Below are 26,996 nucleotides of genomic sequence, written 5' to 3' on the forward strand. Positions count from 1 at the left end.
TAAAAAAATAAAGTGACATAGTGTTTAATGTTTAATGTCATACTGCTTGTGCAATGCTACCCGCTTTGGGCTCCCACGATCACAACATTTTGATGACAATTGATAATAGATTGTGATACACATAATTGTGATTGTGATACATTTAATTGTGGATTTGTCATTGACACATTGGAACATGTAAATCAAAACATTACATTTCAAGCAGTTTTTTTCTTGTTGTGAGTTCAGTCAAAGTAGTATGTCTCCATGAAGATGTTTTGTTGTCCTCTGAAGACAGGAGAGAAGTTATAGATGAGAGCCTCGTCTTCTTCAAGAGGACTGGAGAACTGGTGATCACTCTTCATGGCTGGACGGAGAGAGAGAGAGAGAGAGAGAGAGAGAGAGAGAGAAAAGGGGGGTTGGTGGAAGGAAGCAGAAATGGGAGAGAGAGGATGTCATCATCATTAGGCAGGTTTTCTTTTCTTTTTTTAAAACAACGTTTAACATGTTTTATTTTATTTTTATTAACGCGGGAACAATGGCTTCCATCATAGCATGCTAACTTTCCAGGAATAGAAAGCCTGCCGTTTCTATTAGCTTGGATTCCCCATCGATGATGTCACTGGTAGGCGGGTTTCTGAACTGTCCACAGTCCTCCTCTGAGACACAGAGTGAGTAGACAAAAATGGTACCATATGATAATGAGCATTGGTGAGGTCTAATTATATGAAGATGGAAAATAGTTGAAAATGGGTGAAGTCGTCCATTCACACACAAACACACACACGTGTACGCAGGGCCGGATTAACCCTTCGTGGTGCCCGGTGTGCTACGACCGGTTTCGGTGCCCCCCCAGACCGTTTTGGCAGGGTGGGGGGGGGGGGGGTTAGTTGAGTCTTCCTTCACTTTCTCCCCGCTGTTTGGTTCCCCCGCCCCCAATGTTGATGCCCTGTGCTTCAGCACCTAAAGCCCTTCCTTTAAGCCTGCACTGCGTGTACGCACGCACACACAACTAGCCATGCCCGTCTCACCTTCTGACACAAAGAAGCTGGCAGCGTAGAAGGAGATAGTGATGGTAGTGGCAGAGTGAACCATGCCAGGCTTGTCAATCCACTCAAAGGGGGCTCTCTCTGGATGCCACTGTACTCCATAGAATGGATACCTGTAGGCTGAAAGACAACACACTGTACTCCATAGAATCCTGCTATTTTGACGTAACGTTGCATTCCCTGTTTCCTTGTTAGGTTTCGCTTTACATTCCTGTACCTTATTTTGTAGTTTCCTTTCCTTTGTTTCCTGTTCTCATTGTAGCTGTTGCCTGTCTTGTCTCACCTACCCTTTGATTAGTCATGTGTTCCTCCTGTGTCCTCATAGTCCCACAGCCTATCCCAGTGTTGATTGTTTATTGAGTTCACCTGCATGTATCCTGTTATTTCCCTGTATATTTAAGCCCTGTGTTTGCACCGAGTGTCTAGAGTTTGGTTCTTTTAGTTTGTATTCCTACCTGAGTTATTAAATCTTTTGAACCGACCTGTTCAGCCCTGGCCTCCTCCTGCATTTGGGTCCTACATTCTGCCCTGACTCAAACCGTGACACTTGTTGCTTTATTGTACCTTCAATCGTAGAGATGAAGTCCGTCTTGCCATCACTGTTGGTGGACAAAACCTTGTAGAACGTCTTCAACTTGACATTATGGTTGTAGTCCTGTTGGATCACAGTCATTTCTATGTTTACCAGTGATGGCAGTACTCACATGTTTTACTTAAGTAAAAGTATCAATACTGCAATGTAGTTATACTCTGTAGAGAGTAGAAGTCCCGTATTCAGAATGTACTTGAGTAAAAGTGCAAAATTATCGGCATCAAAATATACTTAAAGTACCAAAAGTAAGAGTACTCACTGTGCAAAATGTCCCAATATTTCACAAGTTCAAAATGTATTAAAAAGTATTTTGAAAATAGCAGATCTACAAGCTCAGAATGCGTCGCATTCCGAAGCATTGTGAGCTTATACATATAGGGCTGAAGTGGTTAATGTATGTTTTGTAATAATAATCAAATCTACAAAGTAACTAGTAACTAAAGTTTTCATACGATTGTAGTGGAGTAAAAGTACAACATTTTCCTCTGAGTTATAGTGGGGTAGAAGTAAAAGTATTGAAGTCAAAATACCTCAAAAAGTAACAAAGTACAGTACTTGAGTACATGTACTTAGTTACTTTACACCACTGAAGTTTACATTTCTATTTCTATTTAGAATAGGCAGAGCACTTTTCTCTGCATATTAGTTAAAGTACATTTATTAAGACATACTGTATTATAGGAAAGCTGACAGACAGACAGACAGTGTAGGAGAGACAGACAGTGGGAAAGCTGATAGGGAGACAGTGGAGGAGAGACAAACAGCAGGAAAGCTGACAGACAGACAGTGTGGGAGAGACAGACAGTAGGAAAGCTGACAGGGAGACAGCGGAGGAGAGACAAACAGCAGGAAAGCTCTCTTTCTATCTCTATATCTGTGACACCCCCGCCAAGGTTTCTTTGTTCAGAATGAAGCCAATGCGGAAATAATGCTTCTGTTCTGATTAATGGCCCAGCAGGTGGCACTAATTTCCCTCCTGTGGCTGCAGACATATCATCCACGTCAATGGGAATTTTACTGGGCTTTACACTTGGTTGTATTACCTTAGTAAAAGTTTCATAAAGACTTTTCTCTTTTCAAAACAAATCTCTTTTTTTTTTTATTACACAAGAGGGCACTCTAATGCAAAAGGAGAGGAGAGGAGAGGAGAGGAGAGGAGAGGAGAGGAGAGGAGAGGAGGTACCTGCAGTGAGAGACTCCAGTTGTGGAAGTTGGATGTGATGTTCTCCTCGGCCAGAGACTGCATCAGGTGTCTGGGAAACCCTTTGAACAAACGGCTGGACTTGGCCTCTGGAAGATACAGATACACATGCATGCACACGCACACAAGACTCACTTTGTAGTTTGTTTTCCAGTTCAGGTTAAATACATGGCAGGCTGCATAAGGCTGACCTTATACTGTAGTACACTGATGGAGGCAACACAGCTGCAGCTACTGTAATACAATTAATAATGGATGTGTTAGGGGTTATTGTTATGAAAAGGTTTGGGAAACGCTAGCTTATAGTATGATGATTATTACCTGCTGTGAATGTGAGAGGCAGAGCCACAGCCATGGTATCTGTCTGGGTGTTATTATTATTAATATTATTAAGGGGCCAAGGCCGTGGGGCCTTTGGACCCTAATTGCATCTCTACACTTTCGTCTTCCGCCACTTTTTGCAGTTCTGGCTTAACCGTGCAGTCGCTTTTTACGAAACTCTGCAATATGGTAGAGGGCTTTGCCAAACGACGAAGACACGAAACTCACAACTATTGGCCAAAGGGTGGCGCTATAGTAATCAATTGAAAAATGCAAACTTTGAACAGGTATAACTCATGCCCTGTTTGAGCTATCGCCATGAAACTTCAATACACATATGCGTCTCCTCATGGTGAACAGCTTTCACACTCTGACTTTTGACCTTTGACCTTTAGATCTCACACCATTTTGAATTATATCAAAAACGGTTAAAACCTAAATCTACTCCTGGGATTTTTGATTTGTTTGGCCGACAGCCATGAAACTTGCTTACACATGCCTTGACTCATGAGGAACACATCTGTCTCTTTGACCAGTAAGCTCCGCCCTAAGATTTTCCGCCATTTTGAAAAACACTTAAACCCAGGATTTTTGAGCAATTTGCGTGAAACTGTGTGAGCTCCTGTGTGAGGTGTCCATGAGTGAGGTTCTCAACCCTGGATTGCTCCCCTGCATGCTAGCCACAATCCCTCAGCACTCTGCTCAGCTGTTGAGAATGCTCATTTGTTAGTTGCATGGGCTGCTTTGTCTCAAGTTTAATCTATTCTGTTTCTACGTATTATTGTGCTATTATTGCATATTGCTTTTTGCCTTTCATTCCTTGGCCCCATTTATCGCTGCTTGCAGCTATATTTCTATATTGCCTTTCATTCCTTGGCCCTGTTTATCGCTGCTTGCAGCTATATTTATTATTATTACCTGCTGTGAATGTGAGAGGCAGAGCCACAGCCGTTGTATCTGTCTGGATGCAGATGTCCTGTTCGGCTGTGAGGACTATGAGCTGCTGGTGACCCTGACAGCCCCCCCAGATGGGGAAGTAATCCCCCGCATCGTTTGCCTGAGGACCACAGAGGACAGGGGTGGCACATTGTTTCTCAACATTACGGCTTCATTCATGAACAGACTTCATCAAGTCAAGTACATTTTATTCATAATATATAATACATAGCACCAAATCACAAAAATTCTTTTCACTTGACACTTCACATGTAGAGCAGGTCCAGAACATACTTTGACACCCAACCTTTCTCCCAAGGACAAGTGCTTGTTCACAACAGCAATAAGGGGAAATAGCCCTTTAACAGGAAGAAACAGGGGGGAGGTACAGCAACAGATGGGACCATCTTACCTTCAGAGCCAATTCATAGAATATCTTTGCTGTTCGGGCGAACTGTGACGTCTGAAGGTCAGCAAATCCTCCTGGCAGCACCAAACTGTTGAAGAAGAGAGGAGGTATAACGACTTATGTATTAAGAACATATACAAATCCCTCTTGAAAAGATTACAGTGTAATGGTGCAATTATTACAACTGTGATAGCCACACCAAAAGCACAAAGTCAGGAAAACATGGTGAACACTTCTCTTTTGGTTTATTAATTTACTCTATATGCATTTTCAGCACTACAGTACTACAAACAAAGGACTACACACAGAACCGGTTAAATTACATACTTTGTTTATTCAAGTTTGATGGAAAGGTTATTGTCTGTGCTGGAGTTTCTATGGCTGGCCAAAGAAAGAAGGACCAGTTGTTTCAGCTCTGCTTAAAAGGAGCTGAGTAATTGGACTGCACCATGTTCCCTTTGCATATGGGGAGGGGCAAGGGTTTATGAATTTGAAATTATTATTAGGATTTTGAAGACATTTATTTTGATATTTCAGTTTCATTGTAATTTCTGCTTTTTTTTTTACATTGTATTGCAAAGCACTCTGTAACTCTTTGGAAAAACGTGCTAAAGTTCATAATCCTTTTATCATAATAATTCAAAGTGAGCTCACCCATTAATGGAATGAAATAACCTTGCATACTCTTCTTCTGTGCGGTTGATTCTGCTTAAACAAAGAGAAGAAAGAAAGAAAAGCCTGTTAGATGTCATCCTGTTGAACCGGGAGGTGATTGTTGACCTGGCATCCTACAGTGTGTATGGTGTCAATGTACAGATTATTGATTTTTTGGGATATTCTACGGTTAGACTGATGATAGGTTCTTGGTTTACGTATACATATTAGTTTATTAGTAGATTACATTTCTATGCAAGTGAGTGAGAGTGTGTGTGTGTGTGTGTGTGTGTGTGTGTGTGTGTGTGTGTGTGTGTGTGTGTGTGTGTGTGTGTGTGTGTGTGTGTGTGTGTGTGTGTGTGTGTGTGTGTGTGTGTGTGTCTGTCCATTGTACCAAGACATCAGAGACACATACTTCCCACAGATTACAACCACACACAGAGATTTTGAAAACATGACCAATGACAAAAAACTCCCATACCTGCTGGGCGAAGTACAACAATGTGCAAACACAGCAGCAAGATTCGTGAGTTGCTGTGATAGGAGAAGGATATCAAACGGAACACAACCACCCTAAAGACTAATCATTGTGTATATTCCTGCACTATACCTGCACCCAGTGATCTTGGTAGATAGAAATTGATCTATTGAAGATTCTGACTTTCAAATGTACATATTTTTTGTTTTGATTGTATTGCTGTATTGTTGTATTGTGCTTTTTGCTTTGGCAATGTAAACGTATGTTTTCTCGTGCCAATAAAGCCCTTTGAATTGAATTGTGTGTGTGTGTGTGTGTACCTGACAGGCACCACTCTGGCACCAGCAGACTCCAGGAATTTGACGAAGCTGGCAGCGATGAAGGAGGAGCCACGGGCGTAGGTGTCATCTGGAAAGTTATCCTGAGCCAGTATACCTAGTATACCAAAACAGATGGATTATCATTAGAGCCAATCACACCAATTCTTATCGGTCGTATGGGAGTAAATACCCCTTTATTTTTTGTTTCCTACATGACTTTTTAAATTATTATTATTAGGTTTATTTTTCCCTATATACAGTAGTAGATACTAGTCTTGGATTGATTGATTGAATACTTTATTAGCAGTTTGCAACAAAAAAAAAAGCGTAGCAAAGTACGGTTCAATACAAGGTCTCTTATACAGTTCAAGAGTTATAGGCCAGAACGTGAATCTGCCTGTTACAGCGCCACCGTGAGGCTGATTTGAAAAATGTAGGGTGGCATTTCTTCCTTGGCCTAGTGGGGATGTGCGTACAAAGTTTCACGGAAATCGGAAGCTGCGTTCATGACTATTTACCAATGGATCGAATGCCCCCCCCCCCCCCACTTAAAAATCAATATAACGATAGAAAGTGATACATGATACATTTTTTTTACACTCATCTTTTAATTCCCTCTGTCCCCCTCCCTCTCTCTCTTTGGAAAGCAATTTAATGGACTTGCTTGTGTGTTTTTGTTTTTTTCTGGCGCGTTGCGGGGCGGGACGAGTCGTTGATTTATATTCATTGTTGCGGGACGGGTTGGGGTGGGTTGGGTTCCCGTGCGGGGCGGGTTATGAGAAAACCTGCCCCCCGCATCACTGCTACACAGGTTACAGGTTAAACTGGATGCTACACAGGTTACAGGTTAAACTGCATGCAACAAAGTGACCAGGGAGTGACTCGTAACGATGCCAAAGACATTAAGTGCTGAATTGTCAGATATCATGAAAGCTGTGAAGAAGCTGTGAAGAACACACTGCTCTACTTCACCATCCTTAGGTTCGATGGATTTCACACGGAACAGTGTTCTCACGCAGTCAGGAGTTTTTACTTCTCCAAAACTGCACAGAGCTGGCTGTCAATTTCAATGACGATGTCTGGGTTGAGAGCTGAAGAGAAATTTAAAGTTCTATGCAAGGCCACAATGCACGTGCCATTCACGTAATCACGTTTCTGCATGACGAAATGGAAAGCATTCTAAAAAACTATATACAGTATATATATACAGAATATACAGTATGGGGTCCCTGCTTCAACTCTCTATCAGCTAAGGGGTCCATGGCCCAAAAAAACGTTGAAGACCCCTGATCTACATAAAAAGCCTTCAATATATAACAATCTTGGGTGTGAAACCTACCTATGATGGGCCAGCAGTTTACTCTAGTGCCCCCTGTAGGCCCTGGTGGCTGCTGGGGGCTCAGCCTCTCCGTTAGTGGGTCAGGAGGAGAATCCAAGGAGGCCAGAGACGCCAACATGATTAAAACCGACAAAACTAAAGGAACAGTTCTGAGCTGAACTTAGCTTGTCAAGTAGCTTGTCAAGCAGCTTGCCATGTCTGCTGTTCTGACAAGCTATTTTTATATAGCTCAGTGTTGCCAGATTTCGCAAGAGAAACAAGTAAAGCGGCCAGGTCCATGAAAACAAGCCCAAAAGAAGCGACTAGGCTAAGTTTCACCACCTTACATCAGCCATATGAAAATAGCAGATCTACAAGCTCACAACGCGTCGCATCGCCACCCACAACTGCCAATATTTACAAGCGACTTTACAGAAAAACAAGCCCAAAGTCGCTTATAATAAGCAGACATGGCAACACTGGTATCGCTATACCTACCTATTATGCAGTGGTGACCGCCCCTTTGCTGCTGTTGCCCCCAGACTTTGGACACAGGTGCCTGACCTTTAGTAGGGTAGTGACAAACTGCCAAAAAGGCCTTTAGTTTTCGAGATACCCTAGATCAGGCATGTCAAACTGGTGTTTCGCGGGCCGGACGTCGTCAAATCTGGCCCACGAGGTGATTTTAAAAAACGGCATTTAATACTACCTCTAATGGAAAAAAAACGAGAGAGAAAAAAAAAAGTCAGAAAAAAACGCCAGCGCCCGCCAGTTCCTTACTGAGGCTGCCTGGGGGTTGAATACTGGACAAACTTGTTATGTGAGAACAATGACCAAGCCGTGAAGCCACAGCCAAGGTCATTAGGGACCAGTCGAAATTTGCAGAAGGGGTTCCCTGGAGGAAAATAGGGGAGGGTCATGCCTTTCTAATTTTAGTCCAAGGGAGGGTCAGCTAATTTTACTTTGAATCCAAGGGAGGGTCATGCAATTTTGAATTGATAAAATAGTCTGTTTTTTATATATCTTTTTAGTACAGCAGAACAGTGGGCAATGACGCGAACGGCCTTTTTGCATGTAGTTTAAGCGCAAGGGGGCGGGGGGCGGGTGGGGAGAGAGTCAGCGCACTGAAGTCAAGGCACAGACTAGGCCTACTGTGTTGTTGACGCCACGGACAACGGATGCACGCTTACAACAAAAATAAAACCTGGTGAAACAGTTGTGTGCATTAGCACAAGATGAGGATAAATGAAACATTCAGTCTAAATGTCCAGTAATTCGCAACTACTACCATTACTTTTGTATTTGAAACTTTAAATTTCTCTATATTATAAACTCTCAGGACAGCCTAAGTAGCCTACAAATATAATTTATGAAAAGGCTACTATTAGGCTACAGTGAAGTCGGACTGAATGACTGAAACGTTTTTTCTTTTTTAACTCTCTTGGTGATTATCTGGCACTGTAGTTGTGAAATATTAGCAAACTGGACATTTAGACTGAATGTTTCCTTTATCCTCATCTTGCGCTAATGCACGCAACTGTTTTGTCAGGTTTTATTTTTGTTGTTTCTCATAAGCGTGCATCCGTTGTCCGTCAACAACACCGTATTCTGTGCCTTGACTTCAGCGCGCTGACTCTCTCAAAGTGACGTGACACACTGCATGACAAATTGTAGATCAGCGCAAGCGAGTCCCTCACACGATTAAACGTGTATGAAGTAAATAGCCGACTCTCACGTGTAATGAAGAGAATATGAATTTTGTTTACAGTTTAACCTCACGACCAAAGGCTAATAAAACTTGGAATAGATATTATATTGTTACGTCCCCGTCTAGGGGAAAAAGACATGCAATAAGGTGGGAGTGAAACCCGTTTTTATTTAGAACTTAATATATATTTACATGAACTTAAACACACGTGTTGCATGATGAACTACATGTAAAAACGTCAGAGGCTTGACATGTTTGACATTTCAAATCCGTTTCAATATGCAAATAACTCGATCTGTATTGTTAGAAGGGTGCATTCCAGATAATTTAAGGAGTGCTGCATACATCCCTAGGTATGTGCAGAAACCGGTATATAATTTCATGGTACAGAAAGTACATGACGCGACGAATATGCGTGCAAAATGCACATGCAACGGCCACGTGAATGGCAATGACGTGCCGTACAGCACGTTAAGTTACATTTCTTTAATAAGATTTTCAGAGGTCCTCTCTCTCTCTCTCTCTCTCTCTCTCTATATATATATATATATATATATATATATATATTCCAGGAGATAATAAAACGCCTTTCTATCTACTCAGATAACACCCAATACAAATTCATTAATATTAATATATAATAGTTTTGTTTTAAATGTTCTAGCCTTGACACCAGGTAAAATGCTGCCTATAGGCATCAAATTCCTCAGGGCCAGCTCTGACTACTGGTTACCAAATACTCAACTTTCTTCAATCTGACCAGGATTCAATGGGTTTCCCATATCTAAGTTGAGAACACTATCCATTCTGCTACCACTACTACAGATACTACACTGTGCATTTAGCCAGACTGACTACAGTAATGTTCTAATCAATGTTAAAAGCAAAACATCGGACGGGGATGATGGGGAGGGTTAGGGGTGTCAAGATACACTAATTTCATGATACAATACATGATGTTGGGCATATGATATTGATATGATACATTATTAATGTTCTTTTAAAAAAGCAGCCATACTATCACCGGGATGACAGTGAAAATTATCCAGCAGAGACGCCAAGATGCTTGTTTAACCAGTAGTGTTTGTAAGTGGTTCTTAAAAATGTCCACATTGGCTGACCTTTTTACGTCCCCGCTCTCAATACCTGTGGAAGGGCATTCCATAGGTATGGAAGGCACATTCCACACAAGTCTTGAGAGCTGCAGCCTCTGTGGACATTTTTAAGAATCACTTCTGGAATGTCTTAGAAAAAAAATCTAACGCCCTAACAACAACAACAACAACAACAAAGATTATAACAAATCTTGGGTGTGAATCCTACCGATGATAGGCCGGCAGTTTCCTCTAGCGCCCCCTGTAGGCCCTGGGGGCTGCTGGGGGCTGCCCTCCGTTACTGGGGCAGGAGGATCCAAGGAGGCCAGAGACGCCAGCATAATTAAAACACGCTAAAACTAAATGAACACGTTCAGAGCTGAACCTGACAGTACAGTATCTTGCCATGTCTACTGTACTGACAAGTTACTTTTATAGGTATAGCTCAGTGTTGCCAGATTTGGCATGAGAAACAAGTAAAGCGGCCAGGTCGATGAAAACAAGCCCAAAAAAGAAGCGACTATAGGCTAAGTTTCACCCCGTTACATCAGCCATTTGAAAATAGCAGATCTACAGGCTCACAACGCGTCGCATCGACACCCACAACTATCAATATTTCGTATTTACTTATAATACGCAGAGATGGCAACACTGGTATAGCTATCTATACCTACCTACAGTTTAACATAGGCAGTGGTGACCGTCCATTTGCTGCTGTTGACAAACTGCCAAAAAGGCCTTTCGTTTTCGAGAGACCCCTATAATACTGGAGGTTTCCTGTGCAACTGACATGTTTACCACTGAGATAATAGAGTCTGCCTGCTTGCTCAGGCAACACGGTCTCATTAGCAAACGTACAATGGAAACAATTGTACACCCCCCAAACAAATAGCAGCAAACAATGTCAATATGTATATTGACATTGACAAAATATATATTGACACACACACACACACACACACACACACACACACACACACACACACACACACACACACACACACACACGCACGCACGCACGCACGCACGCACGCACACACACACACACACACACACACACACACACACACACACACACACACACACACACACACACACACACACACACACACACACACACACACACACACAGCTCATAGCTCATAGCTCATGAGCTTCTAGATCTGCTATTTTTCAAAACATCTTGAACATTAGTAAACATTTTTTACACCAATCTTTGCTTCTGGGGGTCCCTGGCACAACATAATTATCAGATGGGGGTTTGCGGGGGTCTTGACGTGAAAAAGTTTGAGAACCACTGGTCCAGAGGGTCCGGTCCATACAACACAAAAGACAACAGTAGAGACACCATTTGAAAGGTCTTGACCTATCAGAGTAACACAATAATAATGTCAGAGTCAATGTTGTGGGTGCTTCATGTTCGTGGAGGTTGCCCTTTGCATCTTGACCCGGAGACACCTTCGAAGCCTTATAGGTCAGTAACACAACATGTTATAGAGCATTGGTTCTCAAAGTGTGGTCCGGGGACCCCCAGGGGTCCTTGGAGGGGTTCCAGGGGTTCCCCCAGCAAAAAAAGAATACATATCAATTTGGGGGTCCTTGGCACAAAACGGTTTGAGAACTGCTGTCATAGAGACATGGGGTCAGCTGATTTTGAAAGCTTTTCGCCTCTAGCCTGGAAACCAGACGAATCTGCCTTTGCAAAAAACAAAAAAGTGAACTTATGTACTTAACTAATAGATCAACAATCCTGTCGTGCCTATGTGTCATTCCCTTATATACATAGCAGCCATTCAGAATATGTGACAGAGTTTCAGTAACTGGATTGTGGTCATGGTGCAGACAATGAGGAGGAAACATATTAGGGTACCACAGAGAAAGATTGAGTCTGGTTGGAAGGACCTGTAATCTGGCTTTGACTGTAAAGGTGACTATTATCCTCATCAACTGCATCATTTTTATATATTGTATGAGAGACGGTGTGATCTGCAGCAGGAAGGCATGCTATCTTTCTTTGTAGTTTTAAACCAGTCCCAGTGTTGTTTTTGCTGTTGTAACATTACAAGATACCTCCGAACATTAGCTGGTGATAAATGGTGTTCTGTTCCACTAGCAGTAGCCCTTACTGAGATCAAACAGTTGGTAATAATGTCCTCAGAGACAACTACAGTTTCTGAGTCAGGTCCAACTCAGTGCAGGGATACTCCAGTTCTCACACAGAGGTTGACAACACCCCAACACTGACAACACCCCAAACCCAGTAGCATGTGAGTCCATTTTAAGGTTGGGCTTTCTTCTGAACCAAAGGAAATGTGGAAATTTAAAGTCCTTCTAAAAGGAAAACAGAGGGGGTGGGCCTTTAGTAATTACAGCCTGTCACTATTGGTGGTCTACCAAGTTTGGAGACGGTGGCATGCTGCGAACCGGAGTTATAACTGTTTAAAGCCCAGCCAATAGGAAGACAGAGGGGGCGGGGCTCCAATTGCAGTCAGAATCAGAAGAGTGTGACACATCAAATCAAATCAAACTTTATTTATAAAGCACACTTAAAAACGACTGTAGTCGACCAAAGTGCTGCACAGGTAAAAAAAAAAAACAACAACAATACAACAAAAGAATACAATAAAAAATTAAGCTCCGCTGTGATTAAAAGCTGAGTCGAAAAAGTGAGTCTTAAGCATGGACTTAAAAACCTCGATGGACTGGGCAGATCTAATGTGAAGGGGAAGGTCATTCCAGAGCCTAGGGCAGCCACAGCAAAAGCACGGTCTCCCCTGGTTTTCAGTTAACCGTAAAGCTCTAACTGGGTTATGGCGTTCAATAAGTTCAGCCAGCATCAGAGGCGCGCAGCAGCATTCTGGACTAACTGCAAGCGCCTGACCAATGGACTGGTCAATGCCAGAGTATAAGGTATTGAAGTAGTCTAGCCTAGAAGAGACAAAAGCATGGATCATTCCAAGTTGCTTGGCAAGGAGATAGGCTTTCACCTTGGCAATTAATCAGAACTGAAAAAAAGCTGGTTTTGATGACGGAATTGATTTGTCTGTCGAATTTAAAAGAGTTATAAAGGATTTCACCAAGGTGTTTAACACAGAGCAGATTTTGGGGGTGAGAGTACCCAGGGTATAGGAAGAGGAGGAAGTGTCCAAAGAGAATAAATTCAGTTTTGTTAGGTGTAAACAATTTGTGTCCATCCAGATTTTTATGTCATGTAGACAGTTGAGCAATGGTTGGAGTTGTTTCTATTATTGACTCTAAGTGGCATATATATCTAAAAACAAGTGCTGTGGCAGCTATAATAGCATTAACCTAAGCCTTGATGTGTCTTGTCTTTCCCCCCAACTTATAGTGTTATTCTAGTCTGCTACAGCCAGGGACGGGAACAATTTGAAAAAGACATTAAAACTGGACAATTTCATCCCCAAGTCATACAGTACTACTGTTGTGTAATGCTATCCGCTTTGGGCTGTCACGATAATTTTTACTTGACAATCGATTGTCATACACATAATTGTGATTGTGATAATATTTAATTGTAGTTGTTGTCTCCCCCAGGAGACTATGTTTTCGTTCTCGTCCTTCCGTGTGTCCACCAAGCTAACATTGGTCAAGCTTCACGTGACACGTGACAATATGTTGAAAGGGTGTGCTTTGATTGGCTAGCGAGAGGCATGATGAAATAGAGACCTATAAATAGGTGTGTCTCTTCGAAAGACTATTTATGTCTTTCGAAAGACTATTTATGTCTTTCGAAGTGAGGTAAGACAGGATTAATCAGGAACCGGAGGAGTGTCAGACACGTGTCAGACGAGGCTCCCAGAAGAAACACATCTCCCCCGTTCAGGCTCTCAGCGAGTTCAAGGCCATGGACTCCTTCTAAAAAGAGCATCACGAAAACGCAAGCAAAACAAAACAAAACACGATGATGATGATGATGATGACAACAAAAATTAAAAGAAGTTTGAAAACTCCCTTTTTACTTTGTGTTAACCCGCCTCCATTTGCCCTGTGTGGGCTTGGTGACACCTCAGGAGGACTTGAGTACCTGCTAACTGCCACACTACGGCTCCCATGAACTCTCTAGACCTGATGGTCAATGGGCAGGCCAGCACATGCCCAACACTATTTTTTTTACTTTCGCTTTTTACTACTGGCGGAGACCTGTGCTCCGAGGAGCACATTTTCTAGTTTTGGCATTGGAACATTGGAACTGTAAATCAAAACATTACATTTCAACTTGTTTTTTTTTCTTGCTGTGAGTTCAGTCAAAGTAGTATTTCTGCATGAATATTTTTCGATGTCCTCTGAAGACAGGAGAGAAGTTATAGATGAGAGCCTCGTCTTCTTCTTCAGGACTGGAGAACTGGTGATTACTCTTCATGGCTGGATGGAGGGGGGGCGAGAGAGAGAGAGAGAGAGAGAGAGAGAGGGGGGGGGGGGGGGTGGAAGGAAGCAGAAATGGGAGAGAGAGGAGGCGAGAAGTTAAGAACAACAAACATGACATTCCTCGAGGGAGTTCCAGGGGGTCCCCAACCAAATGGACTCTTATGGGTCTGTAACTCCGAGAGTGTATAAATGGAACGGGTGCATTTGTTTCCATTTGTACACTCTCAGAGTTAAATTAACATTGATTTTGCAATATAATTTGGGGTCCCAGAGATAGAAATGCCATTAGATGGGGGTCCGTATAACCTATACATAATGCATGTCAAACCTTGACATTAAAATGGTTGAAAATCACTGCTAGAGCCGTAAAATTATTTTATGGGTGTCCTTGGCATATCTTTTCAAATGGGGGTCCGTGGGCTAATAAGCGTAAATTTGGGGGTCCTTAACATGAAAAGGTTTGAGAACCACCGGGCCACACAACTGTACACAGTTTAACACTCCTTTTCTCTCACTCAGAGCATCACTGCCACCTACTGATCGTATAGGTTCAATAATAGTCACACATGTTTCCAAAGCTTTCCATTGTGCCTCAGCAAAACAGGTCCAACGGTACCAAGTGTCAACATTCTCTTTTTGCTCTTTTTGCACTCGCTTTCTTTAAATCTTTTTACGTTTTCCTATCATTATTCTATTGTTATTACCTATGCTGCTGCATTGTCTGAAGATAGCCAAACCAAAATAGGTTTTACTCTTATGTAGGCTACCTGTACACAAGATGTAACAATAAAGTACAACCTTGAACCTTCATAATGACATACCTTTATTAAGTACTGTAACATTCACGCACAAACACACGTATACGCCTAGCCATGCCCGTCTCACCTTCTGACACAAAGAAGCTGGCAGTGTAGAAGGAGATAGTGATGGCAGTGACAGAGTGAACCATGCCAGGCTTGTCAATCCACTCAAAGGGGGCTTTCTCTGGATGCCACTGTACTCCATAGAATGGATACCTGTAGGCTGAAAGACAACATACTGCATATCTCTGCTCTCCGGCAGAAACCAGCCAACTCCAACTCCAAGCTCACAATGAGGTTGGAGGTCAAAAGACGGTGGAGCCTGGAGTCAGCAAAACCAGCTAACTCCACCCCCCTTTGGTGGACTTAGCTGGTTTAGCAGACATTTTGAGGATCCAATGGAGTTAGAGTTTTGTCAGAAGCACTTTTTAATACTTTTGATTGGTTCAATATTTTTTCAATCAACACACAGACGTAAAGGGTGTTCAATAGCACTGATTTATAGAAAAAAATGCAAAAGCAGAAACATTTAGTTAGCTGGTTTCTGCCGGACAGCAAAATGGATACCTGTAGGCTGTCAAACAAGTCTGAAGTTATCGATGAAATCTAAGAAAAAGTTTAATCCACCACAATATGTTATAGAATATGTAGTGGGGGTTCCCTTATCTTTCAGCGGTCTGAAAAACGTTGAAGACCCCTGATATAATTATTCTACAAGTATCAGTAGGCTGGGAGAAGACAAAACACCTTCATTACAAAATGATAATATTTCTAATAAACTTTATTTATCCACTAGTGCAGGCCCATACGTGACGATCGACACAAACCAGTACATGGACTCGACATGTGTGCCTTGCGTATAAAATGCTTTTATAAAATGTGTTACTGTTATGAAGCATTATGAGTAATTGTGAGTGCTTATAGCAATATTTATACATCATTAATTATATATACACAGTTTATAATGCATTATAAGTATATTATAATTTATTATAGACACAGGCTTCATAGGACGTTTTGTCATAATCCTATTGTACCTTCCATCGTAGAGATGAAGTCCGTCTTGCCATCACTGTTGGTGGACAAAACCTTATAGAATGTCTTCAACTTGACGTTATGGTTGTAGTCCTGTTGGATCACAGTAATTTACAGTGTGGAGAACAAATATTTGATACACTGCCGATTTTGCAGGTTTTCCCACTTTCCCACACACAAAGAATGTAGTGGTCTGTAATTTGTATCATATAGGTACACTTCAACTGTGAGACAGAATCCAGGAAAAAAAATCCAGAAAATCACATTGTATGATTTTTAAATAATTAATTAGCATGTTATTGCATGAAATAAGTATTCGATACATCAGGGGGGGAAAAAAGAAAAGCAGAACTTAATATTTGGTAGAGAAACCTTTGTTTTCAATTACAGAGATCCGACGTTTCCTGTAGTGCTTGACCAGGTTTGCAGCAGGGATTTTGGCCCACTCTTCCATACAGATCTTCTCCAGATCCTTCAGGTTTCGCTGTCGCTGGGCAACACGGGCTTTCAGCTCCCTCCAAAGATTTTCTATTGGGTTCAGGTCTGGAGACTGGCTAGGCCACTCCAGAACCTTGAGATTCTTCTTACGGGGCCACTCCTTAGTTGCCCTGGCTGTGTGTTTCGGGACGTTGTCATTCTGGAAGACCCAGCCACGACCCATCTTCAATGCTTTTATTGAGGGAAGGAGGTTGTTGGCCAAGATCTCGCGATACATGGCCCCATCCATCCTCCCCTCAATACGGTGCATTTGTCCTGTCCCCTTTGAAGAAAACAATGATGTTTCCACCTCCATGCTTCACGGTTGGGATGGTGTTCTTGGGGTTGTACTCATCCTTCTTCTTCCTTCAAACACGGCGAGTGGAGTTTATACCAAAAAGCTCTATTTTGGTCTCATCAGACCACATGACCTTCTCCCATTCCTCCTCTAGATCATCCAGATGGTCATCGGCAAACCTCGGCAAAACGAGGTGAGATCTTGCATGGAGCCCCAGACCGATGGAGATTGACCGTCATCTTAAACTTCTTCCATTTTCTAATAATTGCGCCAGTTGTTGCCTTCTCACCAAGCTGCTTGTCTATTGTCCTGTAGCCCATCCCAGCCTTGTGCAGGTCCACACTTCTGTCCCTGATGTCCTTAGACAGCTCTTTGGTCTTGCCCATTGTGGAGTCGAGGTTAAAGTGTGTGCAGAGGTGTCTTTTATACAGGTAACGAGTTCAAACAGGTGCAGTTAATACAGGTAATGAGTGGAGAATAGGAGGAATCTTAAAGAACAAGAAACAAGTCCGTGAGAGCCGGAATTCTTTCTGGTTGCTAGGTGATCAAATACTTATTTCATGCAATAAAATGCAAATTAATTACTTAAAAATCATACAATGTGTTTATCTGGATTTTTTTCTCGATTCTGTCTCACAGTTGAAGTGTATCTATGATACAAATTACAGACCACTACATTCTTTGTAAGTGGGAAAACCTGCAAAATCGGCAGTGTATCAAATGCTTTTTCTCCCCACATCTGTTTACCAGTGATGGTTAGAAGTACTCACATGTTTTACTTAAGTAAAAGTATCAATACCGCAATGTAGATAATACTCTGTTACAAGTTGAAGTCCTGTATTCAAAACATACTTGAGTAAAAGTACAAAAGTATTGGTGTGAAAACATACTTAAGTACCGAAAGTAAAGTAGGAGAGGAGGGGGAGGGGAGGGGAGTAGAGGGGAGGGGAGAGGAGAGGAGAGGAGAGGAGAGGAGAGGAGAGGAGAGATACCTGCAGTGAGACACTCCATGTGTGGAAATTGGATGTGATGTTCTCCTCGGCCAGAGACTGCATCAGGTGTCTGGGAAACCCTTTGAACAAACGGCTGGACTTGGCCTCTGGAAGACACAGACACACACGTACGCGCGCGCGCACACACACACACACACACACACACACACACACACACACACACACACACACACACACACACACACACACACACACACACACACACACACACACACACTTTGACTCACTTTGTAGTTTGTTTTCCGGTTAATTACGTGGCAGGCTGCATAAGGCTGACCTTATGGTACACTATGATGTCAGCAACACAGCTGCAGCAAATACAATTAATAATGGATGATTTTGATTTTATAAACTGTACACAAAGTGCACTGGTGCGTTCACATGTTTACTGCTAAAGCCTAATTTATACGACGTGTGGACAAGCAAGGTGCAAAGTCCAAACTACATTTTCAGATGGGGGTCCGTGGCCAAACACATATTCATTTGGGTATCCTTGACATGAAAAAGTCTGAGAAACAATGGCTTAAATAGGTCCCATAATACTTGATATTTCTTGTCGTGAAAAAGCCCATGGATGAAGAGGATAACAGAAGTGAGTGTGGTTGGGTACTCAGACGAGTGTCCGGCCTCTCCCTTAGAGATAGGGTGAGAAATTCAGTCATCAGGGAGAGGCTCGGAGTAGAGCCGCTGCTCCTTCACTTGGAAAGGAGCCAGCTTAGGTGGTTCGGGCTGCATCTAGTATGGACGCCTGCCAAGCGTCTCCCTAGGGAGGTCCTCGCTGCACGTCACTAATGTTGGTCGGGAAAGGGAGCTCTGTGCTGGAACTGTTGCCCCCACGGTCCCGATTCCGGATAAGCGGTTGAAGATAGATGGATGGATGGATGGTTGGGTACTTAGAAAATCGCTATATAAATCTGAGTGTGTGTGTGTCCTGTCCGTGTGTTACCAGCTAATCTCCGGCACCGTTGGCCCGCTCGCTGCGAAACTGTGCACACACATTCCCTCGATGCCAACTCAGAGCCTCTACCCCAAATGTTTCACATGGGCATGTTATAGCGCCACCAGGAGGCCGATTTGTGCAAAACTCATTTTTTGACATTACTCCTACAGATTTTATCCAAACGTCATGCAAATTTGTACAAAGTATCTCTATAGTCATGTGATCAACCCGGATCTGTCCGATTTCCCATATTCCATCCTGATTGGCTAAGGTTGGCTTCCAAAGTTTGCAGGATTGGTCCGTTTTGAAGAAAATGCCTCAAATCATGAACGCAGCTTGCTATTTTCATGACATTTCACACGCACATTCCCACTAGGCCGAGGAAGAAATGCCACCCATTTCATATTGGCCTGTTATAGCGCCACCAGCAGATCAAATTTAGCAAAACACATTTTTGGAACAAAATGCCTCAAATCATGAATGCGGTGTCTGATTGCCGTGAAAGGCCTAAGAATAAATGGCACGTTTGGCACCCTTTTCACATTGGCCTATTATAGCACCGGCCTATTATTATTACCTGCTGTGAATGTGAGAGGCAGAGCCACAGCCATGGTATCTGTCTGGATGCAGATGTCCTGTTCGGCTGTGAGGACTAGGAGCTGCTGGTGACCCATACAGGCCCCCCAGATGGGGAAGTAATCCCCCGCATCGTTGGCCTGAGGACCGCACACGTTGTTTCTTCAAGGTTAGTTATTTTATATATACGGGTACCGCTTCATTCATGAGTGCTTTGTCGATATTTTAATTTAGTAAAAATCAAGTCAAATTGTATTCATAATATATAGCACCAAATCACAACAATTCCTTTCTCATGACACTTTACAGGGGCGCCAATTGCAGGTGGGACAGGGGGGACATATACAGCATGGGACCATCTTACCTTCAGAGCCAATTCATAGAAGATCTTTGCTGTTCGGGCGAACTCTGACGTCAGAAGGTCAACACATCCTCCTGGCAGCAACAAACTGAAGAAGAAGAGAGGAGGTGAAATCACACTAAACGTAAAATAATAAAAAACGACACATGCATTAAGAACGACTCAGACACTGGCCCTCATTTATCAACGCGGTGCAGACCATATAATGGGCATACGGCGAGATCACCGCAACTTTCGGCATTTATCAATATATCCTGACGTTGGCCGCACCCGTTTGTTCCATCTTAGACCTGCGGAGCAGCATTGCCTGACTGTCTGACAGGCATCTGGACACATGTATCCACTCCAAAATGACACACTAATAAATAATCCCTGTGAAAAGATAGATTTTATAAACTCATTTAAACAAACTGCTTTAACAGTCATTCGGTTAAGCTTGCAGATCTGGCTGCATTGGCTATTTGCAGATCTACATGCTCACAACGCGTCGCATCGCGACGTGTTGGGAGCTTGTAGATCTGCTATTTTCAAAATATACGAGCGCTTATGCGAGAGCATTTTCGGGAGTCGGGACTTCACGGCCGCGCCGCTGTAATCTTTTCATGGATAGTGGTCTCCAAACTTACAGTATTGTGTCCTATATGGAGTTATACAACCTGGGCTGGGTTGAGGATATAAACCCGACGATCCAAATCTTTGACCAGCACAGGTTATTCTACATGCGGTGGATTCATTTGGGTCACCGCGGGAGATCGGACATTTAACACTCCAAACACACACCAGCCTTCATCCATTAATGTTTATAATTCATTCATCAATGATCACTCCATAAACGTTCAGATTGTTGCCTGCTATTTCTCATTTAACGTGGCATCACGGCAGCCCGTGACTCAAGGGGGAATACATGATTGCTTTATCTTAGTGTAAACTAGAACGCGCACTGCTCGTAATGGGTTAAATTAATATACAAATGCATGGTATGATTTATGACGATGAGATTTGTGTCATTCATGTAGGCTACTTGACAAAGAAAATATTGTACCATCACGGAATACATGAAAGACTGCTATTTCCACAGAGTGACAATGCTACACTTGGGCTTCCAAGTAGGTGTGTGTGTGTGCGTGTGTATGTGTGTGTGTGTGTGTGTGTGTGTGTGTGTGTGTGTGTGTGTGTGTGTGTGTGCGTGCGTGTGTGCGTGCGTGCGTGCGTGCGTGCGTGCGTGCGTGTGTACGTCAGACGCGGACATGAAAGGCAGGGAGGCGAGCGGGGGAAACTCTCTTATTGGCTTTCCATGTGTCGTATTCTGGTTCTTCATGTCGTAAAATCGGGGCGTTTCGAGAATATATAAGGGCGTGTTATTTAAATGACGCTCGGTTTCAGCCGTGACATTGATCAAGGCCCCGACCAAATGTACGCTAGGATTTGCTGTATAGGATCGCTTCATATATGTGACTTGGACGTTGGTGTACGGCCGAATTTATCTTATCTCCATTGATAAATGAGGGCCAGTGTGCTATATTGCCATATCGATACTCACTCAATCTATATCCTGCTATGAATGCGCGAAATCTCTACCAGTGCCTGTGTGTTTGTAGTTCACGCATCTAGACAAGCAACATAACAACAACGGTACAAAAAGAAAATATTTAAACGGTAAGGCAAGTGATATTTTTTGGTTAAAGCTTAAAGCACTATATTCTGATCCTGACCTGAACATGCATGTTCTGTTTAATAAAGAGCTGGAGACACATGCATGGAGACTCCTGTTGATGAACAAAGACTGAGGTCTATAGCTATGAGTACTATCAGAATATAGAGCTATTTAACACTTATTTTAACCAAAGAAAATCACTTACTCCATCTAACAATTCACAAGCTTAAAAAGTAGATAGGGGGACGAGGAATGGGAACAAATGGGGGATGCCGCTCACAAGAGACATTGTGAAGCTCACTAAAGGTGTGAGTTGTTTGTTAGCTAGTTGGAGAACATATTTACTGTAGCTAAAACCATATTTACTTTAGCTTAGACCATATTTACTTTAGCCCGAGACTCCTGGTATCGGGCGAGGACAAAATGCAGGTTCAGGAAGCCCTCAGTTCTGAACTCAGCAAAATCCGCAATTGGCTTTCCGATAACAAACTGTCATTACATCTTGGTAAAACGGAATCCATTCTTTTTTTTTGGGTCCAAACATACCCTTAGTAATGCAAATGATTTCAAGGTCAGAGTTGACGATATAGGCCTAATATCAAGCAAAGAAGTGGTTACCTGTTTGGGCTGTATTACAAACTGACAGCTGATCAAGAAAATCAATCAAAGAACACGATTTTGTCAACAAAGGTGCTCTCAAGACTCTAGGCTCTCATTCCGTCGAACTACTTAAACTACTCCAAAGTGAGTGACACACAGACACAGCCACAACACTAGAGGGAACGACCATGATGGTATCACCCACATTTAGAACAGACATGGGAAAAGAAATGACTACAATGCAACCAAAATGTGGAATGCCCTGACACCATCCATTAAAGGATGTGTAGCACTGGTTTCTTTCTAAACTGGCCTGAAAAAACATCTATCAGGAGACCACAAGGGGAAGTAAAGGTAAATTCCCATCGAAAGGAGGTGTCATTCATTCCCACCGTGTTTCCTTTGTCTCCTTGGTACATAGTGTTTTGTATTTGCTGATGACATGTATTATTGTGTACACTGTTTATGCTATGTTGAATGATGAATTGAATACATAGGACCACAATGGAAACAAGTCCCCAGGACTTTTGTGTGTTGTCCTTATAGCCATACAGAAGTATGGAAACAAATGCTGAATCTGGTAAATCTGGAGGTACTGTATATATGTGGGTAGCTTGGTAGAAAGCCTTTTGAAACAAATAGCAGCAATCTTTCAGGATTTTGCAGTCACTAAAACTCACCTCGCTGTCATCTTTTAAATAACTTCAATAACTACTTCTCTTATTTCCCTCCTTGGTATTGATGTATGGGAGCATGCTTACTATCTGCAGTACAAGAACGTCCGGCCTGACTATGTCAAAGCTATCTGGAATGTCATCAACTGGGAGAACGTTACTGAGCGTCTCCAGAACGCCAAAAAGTGAACTCTAATTCTTTAAAATGTTCCCAGCTGACAACTATAACTAAAATTTTAACTTATTTTATATCAACTACTTTTCATAGTGTATATTTTTGCCTTTTAGGTCTGTTAAGCCGTTTTTCTTTTTTCTTTTGTGGTTAATTATTTCGTTTAGTTAACGTTATTAGTCATCGTCTTTATGCTTTTTTAAGCACTCTGTAACTCTTTGGAAAAGTTAATTATCCTTATCATAATAATTCAAAGTGAGCTCACCCATTAATGGAATGAAATAACCTTGCATACTCTTCTTCTGTGCGGTTGATTCTGCTTAAACAAAGAGAGAAGAAAGAAAGAAAAGCCTGTTATATATGTCATCCTGGAGACCCGGAATGACCGGAGGCGACGATGGAGAGAGTCTTGGCTGTCAGAATTTATACATGCATAATGTAGCTTCTCTCTCTCTCTCTCACACTCACATACACGCACACACGCAGGCACGCAAGCACGCACACGCACACGCACACGCACACGCACACGCACACGCACACGCACGCACACACACACACACACACACACACACACACACACACACACACACACACACACACCACTCTCCACTTTGAAAACTAAATAATTTCAATAAAAAATAATAAAGATAAGACAAGACAAGTGTGTGTGTGTGTGTGTGTGTGTGTGTGTGTGTGTGTGTGTGTGTGTGTGTGTGTGTGTGTGTGTGTGTGTGTGTGTGTGTGTGTGTGTGTGTGTGTGTGTGTGCGCGTGCGTGGGTGTGTGTGCACCTACCTGACAGGCACCACTCTCGCACCAGCAGACTCCAGGAATTTGACGAAGGAGGCAGGAATGTAGGAGGAGCCACGGGCGGTGGTGTCAGTTGAACGGTTCTCCTGAGCCAGTACACCTAGTATACCAAAACAGAGGATGGATTAGAGCAGGGATAGGTAACACATAGGCACAGGTGCCAACATTGGCACAGGGGACAGTGATGACTGACACACTGGCATAAGTGTGAGAGATGATTTTTTTTCTTCAAATAAATGTAAATTAAATGTATCAATACAATTAAAGTCCCCTCACATGTGTATGCAAATGACCTCCTCTACATTCAAGCTCTGAACTCTGACTGGGGAGGGAGCAGGGTAGCCTGGGACCAGACAAATCTGCCAGTGCAAAAAAAAAATGGCCCTCTGCGATTTGAGTCTGGCACCGCTCCGTTGTGAATCCATTTCCTGCTCCCGAAGTCTGGGGTGACCAATCAGGGCCCAGTATTCAAATATGGGAGACTGTAATTGGTAGTTGGTTGTAGGTCTAACCAATTGCGTCGAGAGCCCCCTTGGAAAAAAACATCCTCATAGAAGCACCAGACTCACTACGCAAGGCTAGGAGCAGGGGTCATCACCGTGGCAGCTTGTGATCGACATTTTCATCAATATTTCATTTTTGCCACGGACATAATCATTTTACCAAAAACACATCGGCCTAGCCCTAAATGTATACTAATGGGCTCCTAATGTTTCATAGGATCTATTCCAATGTGCTAATTATTATGATAAGGATAAGGATAATTAACGTTTCCAAATAGTTACAGAGTGCTTTACAATACAAGGTAAAAGCATCTGATAATAATTGAGTCTCATCAGACAGTGCTTTCATCGCAAAAGGGCCACTTAGCTGCAAAGGTGAGTGGGTGCGTATTATACATCAATACATCAAGACGGACGGACGGACGGACGGACGGACGGACGGAGTCAGACAGACAGACAGACAGACAGACAGACTACTCTCTACTAAACTACTACTAAACAATCAAACCCACTTTAAAAGTGAATTAAAACGAACCTCAAAATGAAACCATAAAGTCAAAACAAAAAAACAAAACATAAAACAACATTGAAGACTATATCTTGGTGTGTGAAACCTACCGATGATAGGCCGGCAGTTTCCTCTAGCACCCTCTGTAGGCCCTGGGGGCTGCTGGGGGCTCAGCCCCTCCGTTACTGGGGCAGGAGGAGAATCCAAGGAGGCCAGAGACGCCAACATAATGAATGGTAGGAAAACCAATAAAACTAAATGAACACATTCAGGGCTGAACCTGACAGTACAGTAGCTTGTCAAGTCTACTGACAAGCTGCTTTTATACAGTAGTTGCAACCAGTGGTGCAGTGGTGATTACTTTGACTTTGACTTGGTGGTACGCAATTTTAATGACATCACGCACACGTCACTCAACACCTATACACTTGATATACATCCAGGCTCATTCCAATGTTAATACACACTGGTGACACTAGGCTGTCGGCAGCTTTTGTAAGCTTTGTTTAGAGGTGTGAACTTAAGGGTTGTGTTTTTGGTCGATGCATGTGCGTCCGTGTGCAACACTGTGTACAGCTCACTGTTGCTAGATTTTGCAAGAGAAACAAACGGCCATGACTATACGAAAACAAGCCCTATAAAGAAGTTTCACCACTTTACATCGGCTATTTGAAAACAGCAGATCTACAAGCTCACAACTTGTAGATCTTGTAGTGTGCTTGTAGATCTGCTATTTAAAAAAATAAATTGGAACAAAAAGTATTAAAAAAAGAAAGAAAAAAAATACATTTTAACAATGGACTCCCCGTGAGAAGAATCAAGACGTGAATGGTTTGTTTTGCTTTCCGCCCCGCCCCCAAGACCAGTGCAGTTGTTAACAGAACAGTAACGTGAGAGAGGAGTTGCCTTGTTGTGACTGTGGCTGAGAATGGGAGATTAATTGATTGCCTCACACACACACACACACACACACACACACACACACACACACACACACACACACACACACACACACACACACACACACACACACACACACTCTTCACTGGTGTTATTCTTATGCAGACAGTTGTCAAGTTTCGTGTGGACACCGAACAGAAAACATGCATACATCATTTTGTAACATGGACATGAACATGGTCATCAATTGCAACATCAGCTATTTCAGCATTTTTCAATACTTAACACAACTGGGATTTCTTTTAGGACTTTTGATACGTTAAGAGTGGAGCATATTTATGGGACTCATCTTCATCTGTTTTTACGTCCGGAGACTGAATGTCCAGGACAGGCTTCAGACGCACCTCCTCAAGAGACTTGAACCCATTTGATTTGGCATTAGGAATCGGTTGGGATCGCATGCCCTTGCTGAAGCCGACCCCAGGCAGGGTTCGATCCGACATCCTTGCGCATGAATTTGCTCTAACCGCTACACTAGGGCGGCCCTAACATATTTATGGGACTACAACTGTTGAAAGAGTTTCTGTTGCACTTTCCCCCCGGTAATACTGCATAATGCCTATACCATAACTGCAGTAATACAGTAAAACAGTAATACCAAAGATTGTTAATTTAGGAAGATAGACCATCCCAATTGGAGCCACTATAGGCGAAATAGTACACAAGTCCTACAAATGGTCATTGTTTGCATATCCCCCTATATATTCTGTATATTTCTGTTCATATTAATCTATAAAAGCAACGATTTATGGATGGAGGGAGTATCAATCAGTGAATCACACACAAGTAGTTGCAGCTGCAAAACATATAAAGGAGGGGGGAGAGGCAAGCTTCATCAGGTGGTGAAAAGTGACTGCTTGAAGCCAGCTCAATTTATTTATAGTTATAGTTTATTAAAATTAAGCAAAATTATTATTACTTTATTTTAAAGCACTTTGGGCATAAGCCAAGAAGATGCGGCCATAGCTGAATGGTTAGTGAGCCCACCAAGGACTCCAGAGGAGGTCTCAGGTACGATGCCAGCTCTCCCTCTGGTCCCCCCCTCCCGCTTACGTGCCTCTACATAGTTAAAAACACAATGAGGCGTATCAAAGGATCAATGAAGTCAACAGAACTGAAATTTGAAGTTGTCTGATGTTTTATTGTGACTTTTGTCTTGTATGTTGTTCAAA

General features: G+C 42.6%; 2 protein-coding genes across 3 annotated transcripts; both read right to left on the reverse strand.

Moving 5' to 3' along the window:
- Window positions 1–224: 224 nt before the first annotated feature.
- Window positions 225–7,396, reverse strand: LOC311034486 (gamma-glutamyl hydrolase-like; the record flags this gene model as incomplete). The annotated part of the gene is made up of 9 exons (XM_084042368.1): window positions 225–346; window positions 1,011–1,148; window positions 1,593–1,683; window positions 2,804–2,910; window positions 4,061–4,199; window positions 4,491–4,575; window positions 5,142–5,192; window positions 5,940–6,054; window positions 7,279–7,396. 9 exons carry the CDS (start codon window positions 7,394–7,396, stop codon window positions 225–227), a joined length of 966 nt encoding a protein of 321 aa, XP_083898494.1.
- Window positions 7,397–14,305: 6,909 nt separating this feature from the next.
- Window positions 14,306–25,123, reverse strand: LOC311035439 (gamma-glutamyl hydrolase-like). Of its 2 annotated transcripts, none has more exons than XM_084043638.1 (9): window positions 24,975–25,123; window positions 23,839–23,953; window positions 23,311–23,361; window positions 19,949–20,033; window positions 19,586–19,724; window positions 18,048–18,154; window positions 16,283–16,373; window positions 15,331–15,468; window positions 14,306–14,442 (listed from the first exon to the last, which is right to left on the reverse strand). In XM_084043638.1, the coding sequence occupies exons 1-9, from the start codon at window positions 25,090–25,092 to the stop codon at window positions 14,321–14,323; spliced, it is 966 nt and encodes a 321-aa protein (XP_083899764.1). In that variant the 5' UTR covers window positions 25,093–25,123; the 3' UTR covers window positions 14,306–14,320. The 2 variants fall into 2 exon arrangements, with proteins under 2 accessions (XP_083899764.1, XP_083899765.1); XM_084043639.1 differs by having other exon boundaries at window positions 14,315–14,442; window positions 15,331–15,461.
- Window positions 25,124–26,996: the final 1,873 nt, after the last annotated feature.

The sequence above is a fragment of the Gymnoscopelus microlampas genome (assembly GCF_963454915.1).
Source record: "Gymnoscopelus microlampas genome assembly, chromosome: 19".
In the NCBI taxonomy this organism is placed as follows: Eukaryota; Metazoa; Chordata; class Actinopteri; order Myctophiformes; family Myctophidae; genus Gymnoscopelus; species Gymnoscopelus microlampas.

Coding starts and splice junctions, on each gene's coding strand:
- LOC311035439 (XM_084043638.1), bottom strand. CDS start 25,092: ATGTTGGCGTCTCTGGCCTCCTTGGATTCTCCTCCTGCCCCAGTAACG. Junction 23,362..23,838: donor GCGAGAGTGGTGCCTGTCAG/GTAGGTGCACAC, acceptor TTGTTTAAGCAG/AATCAACCGCACAGAAGAAG. Junction 14,443..15,330: donor CAGCTTCTTTGTGTCAGAAG/GTGAGACGGGCA, acceptor CCCTCCATCCAG/CCATGAAGAGTAATCACCAG.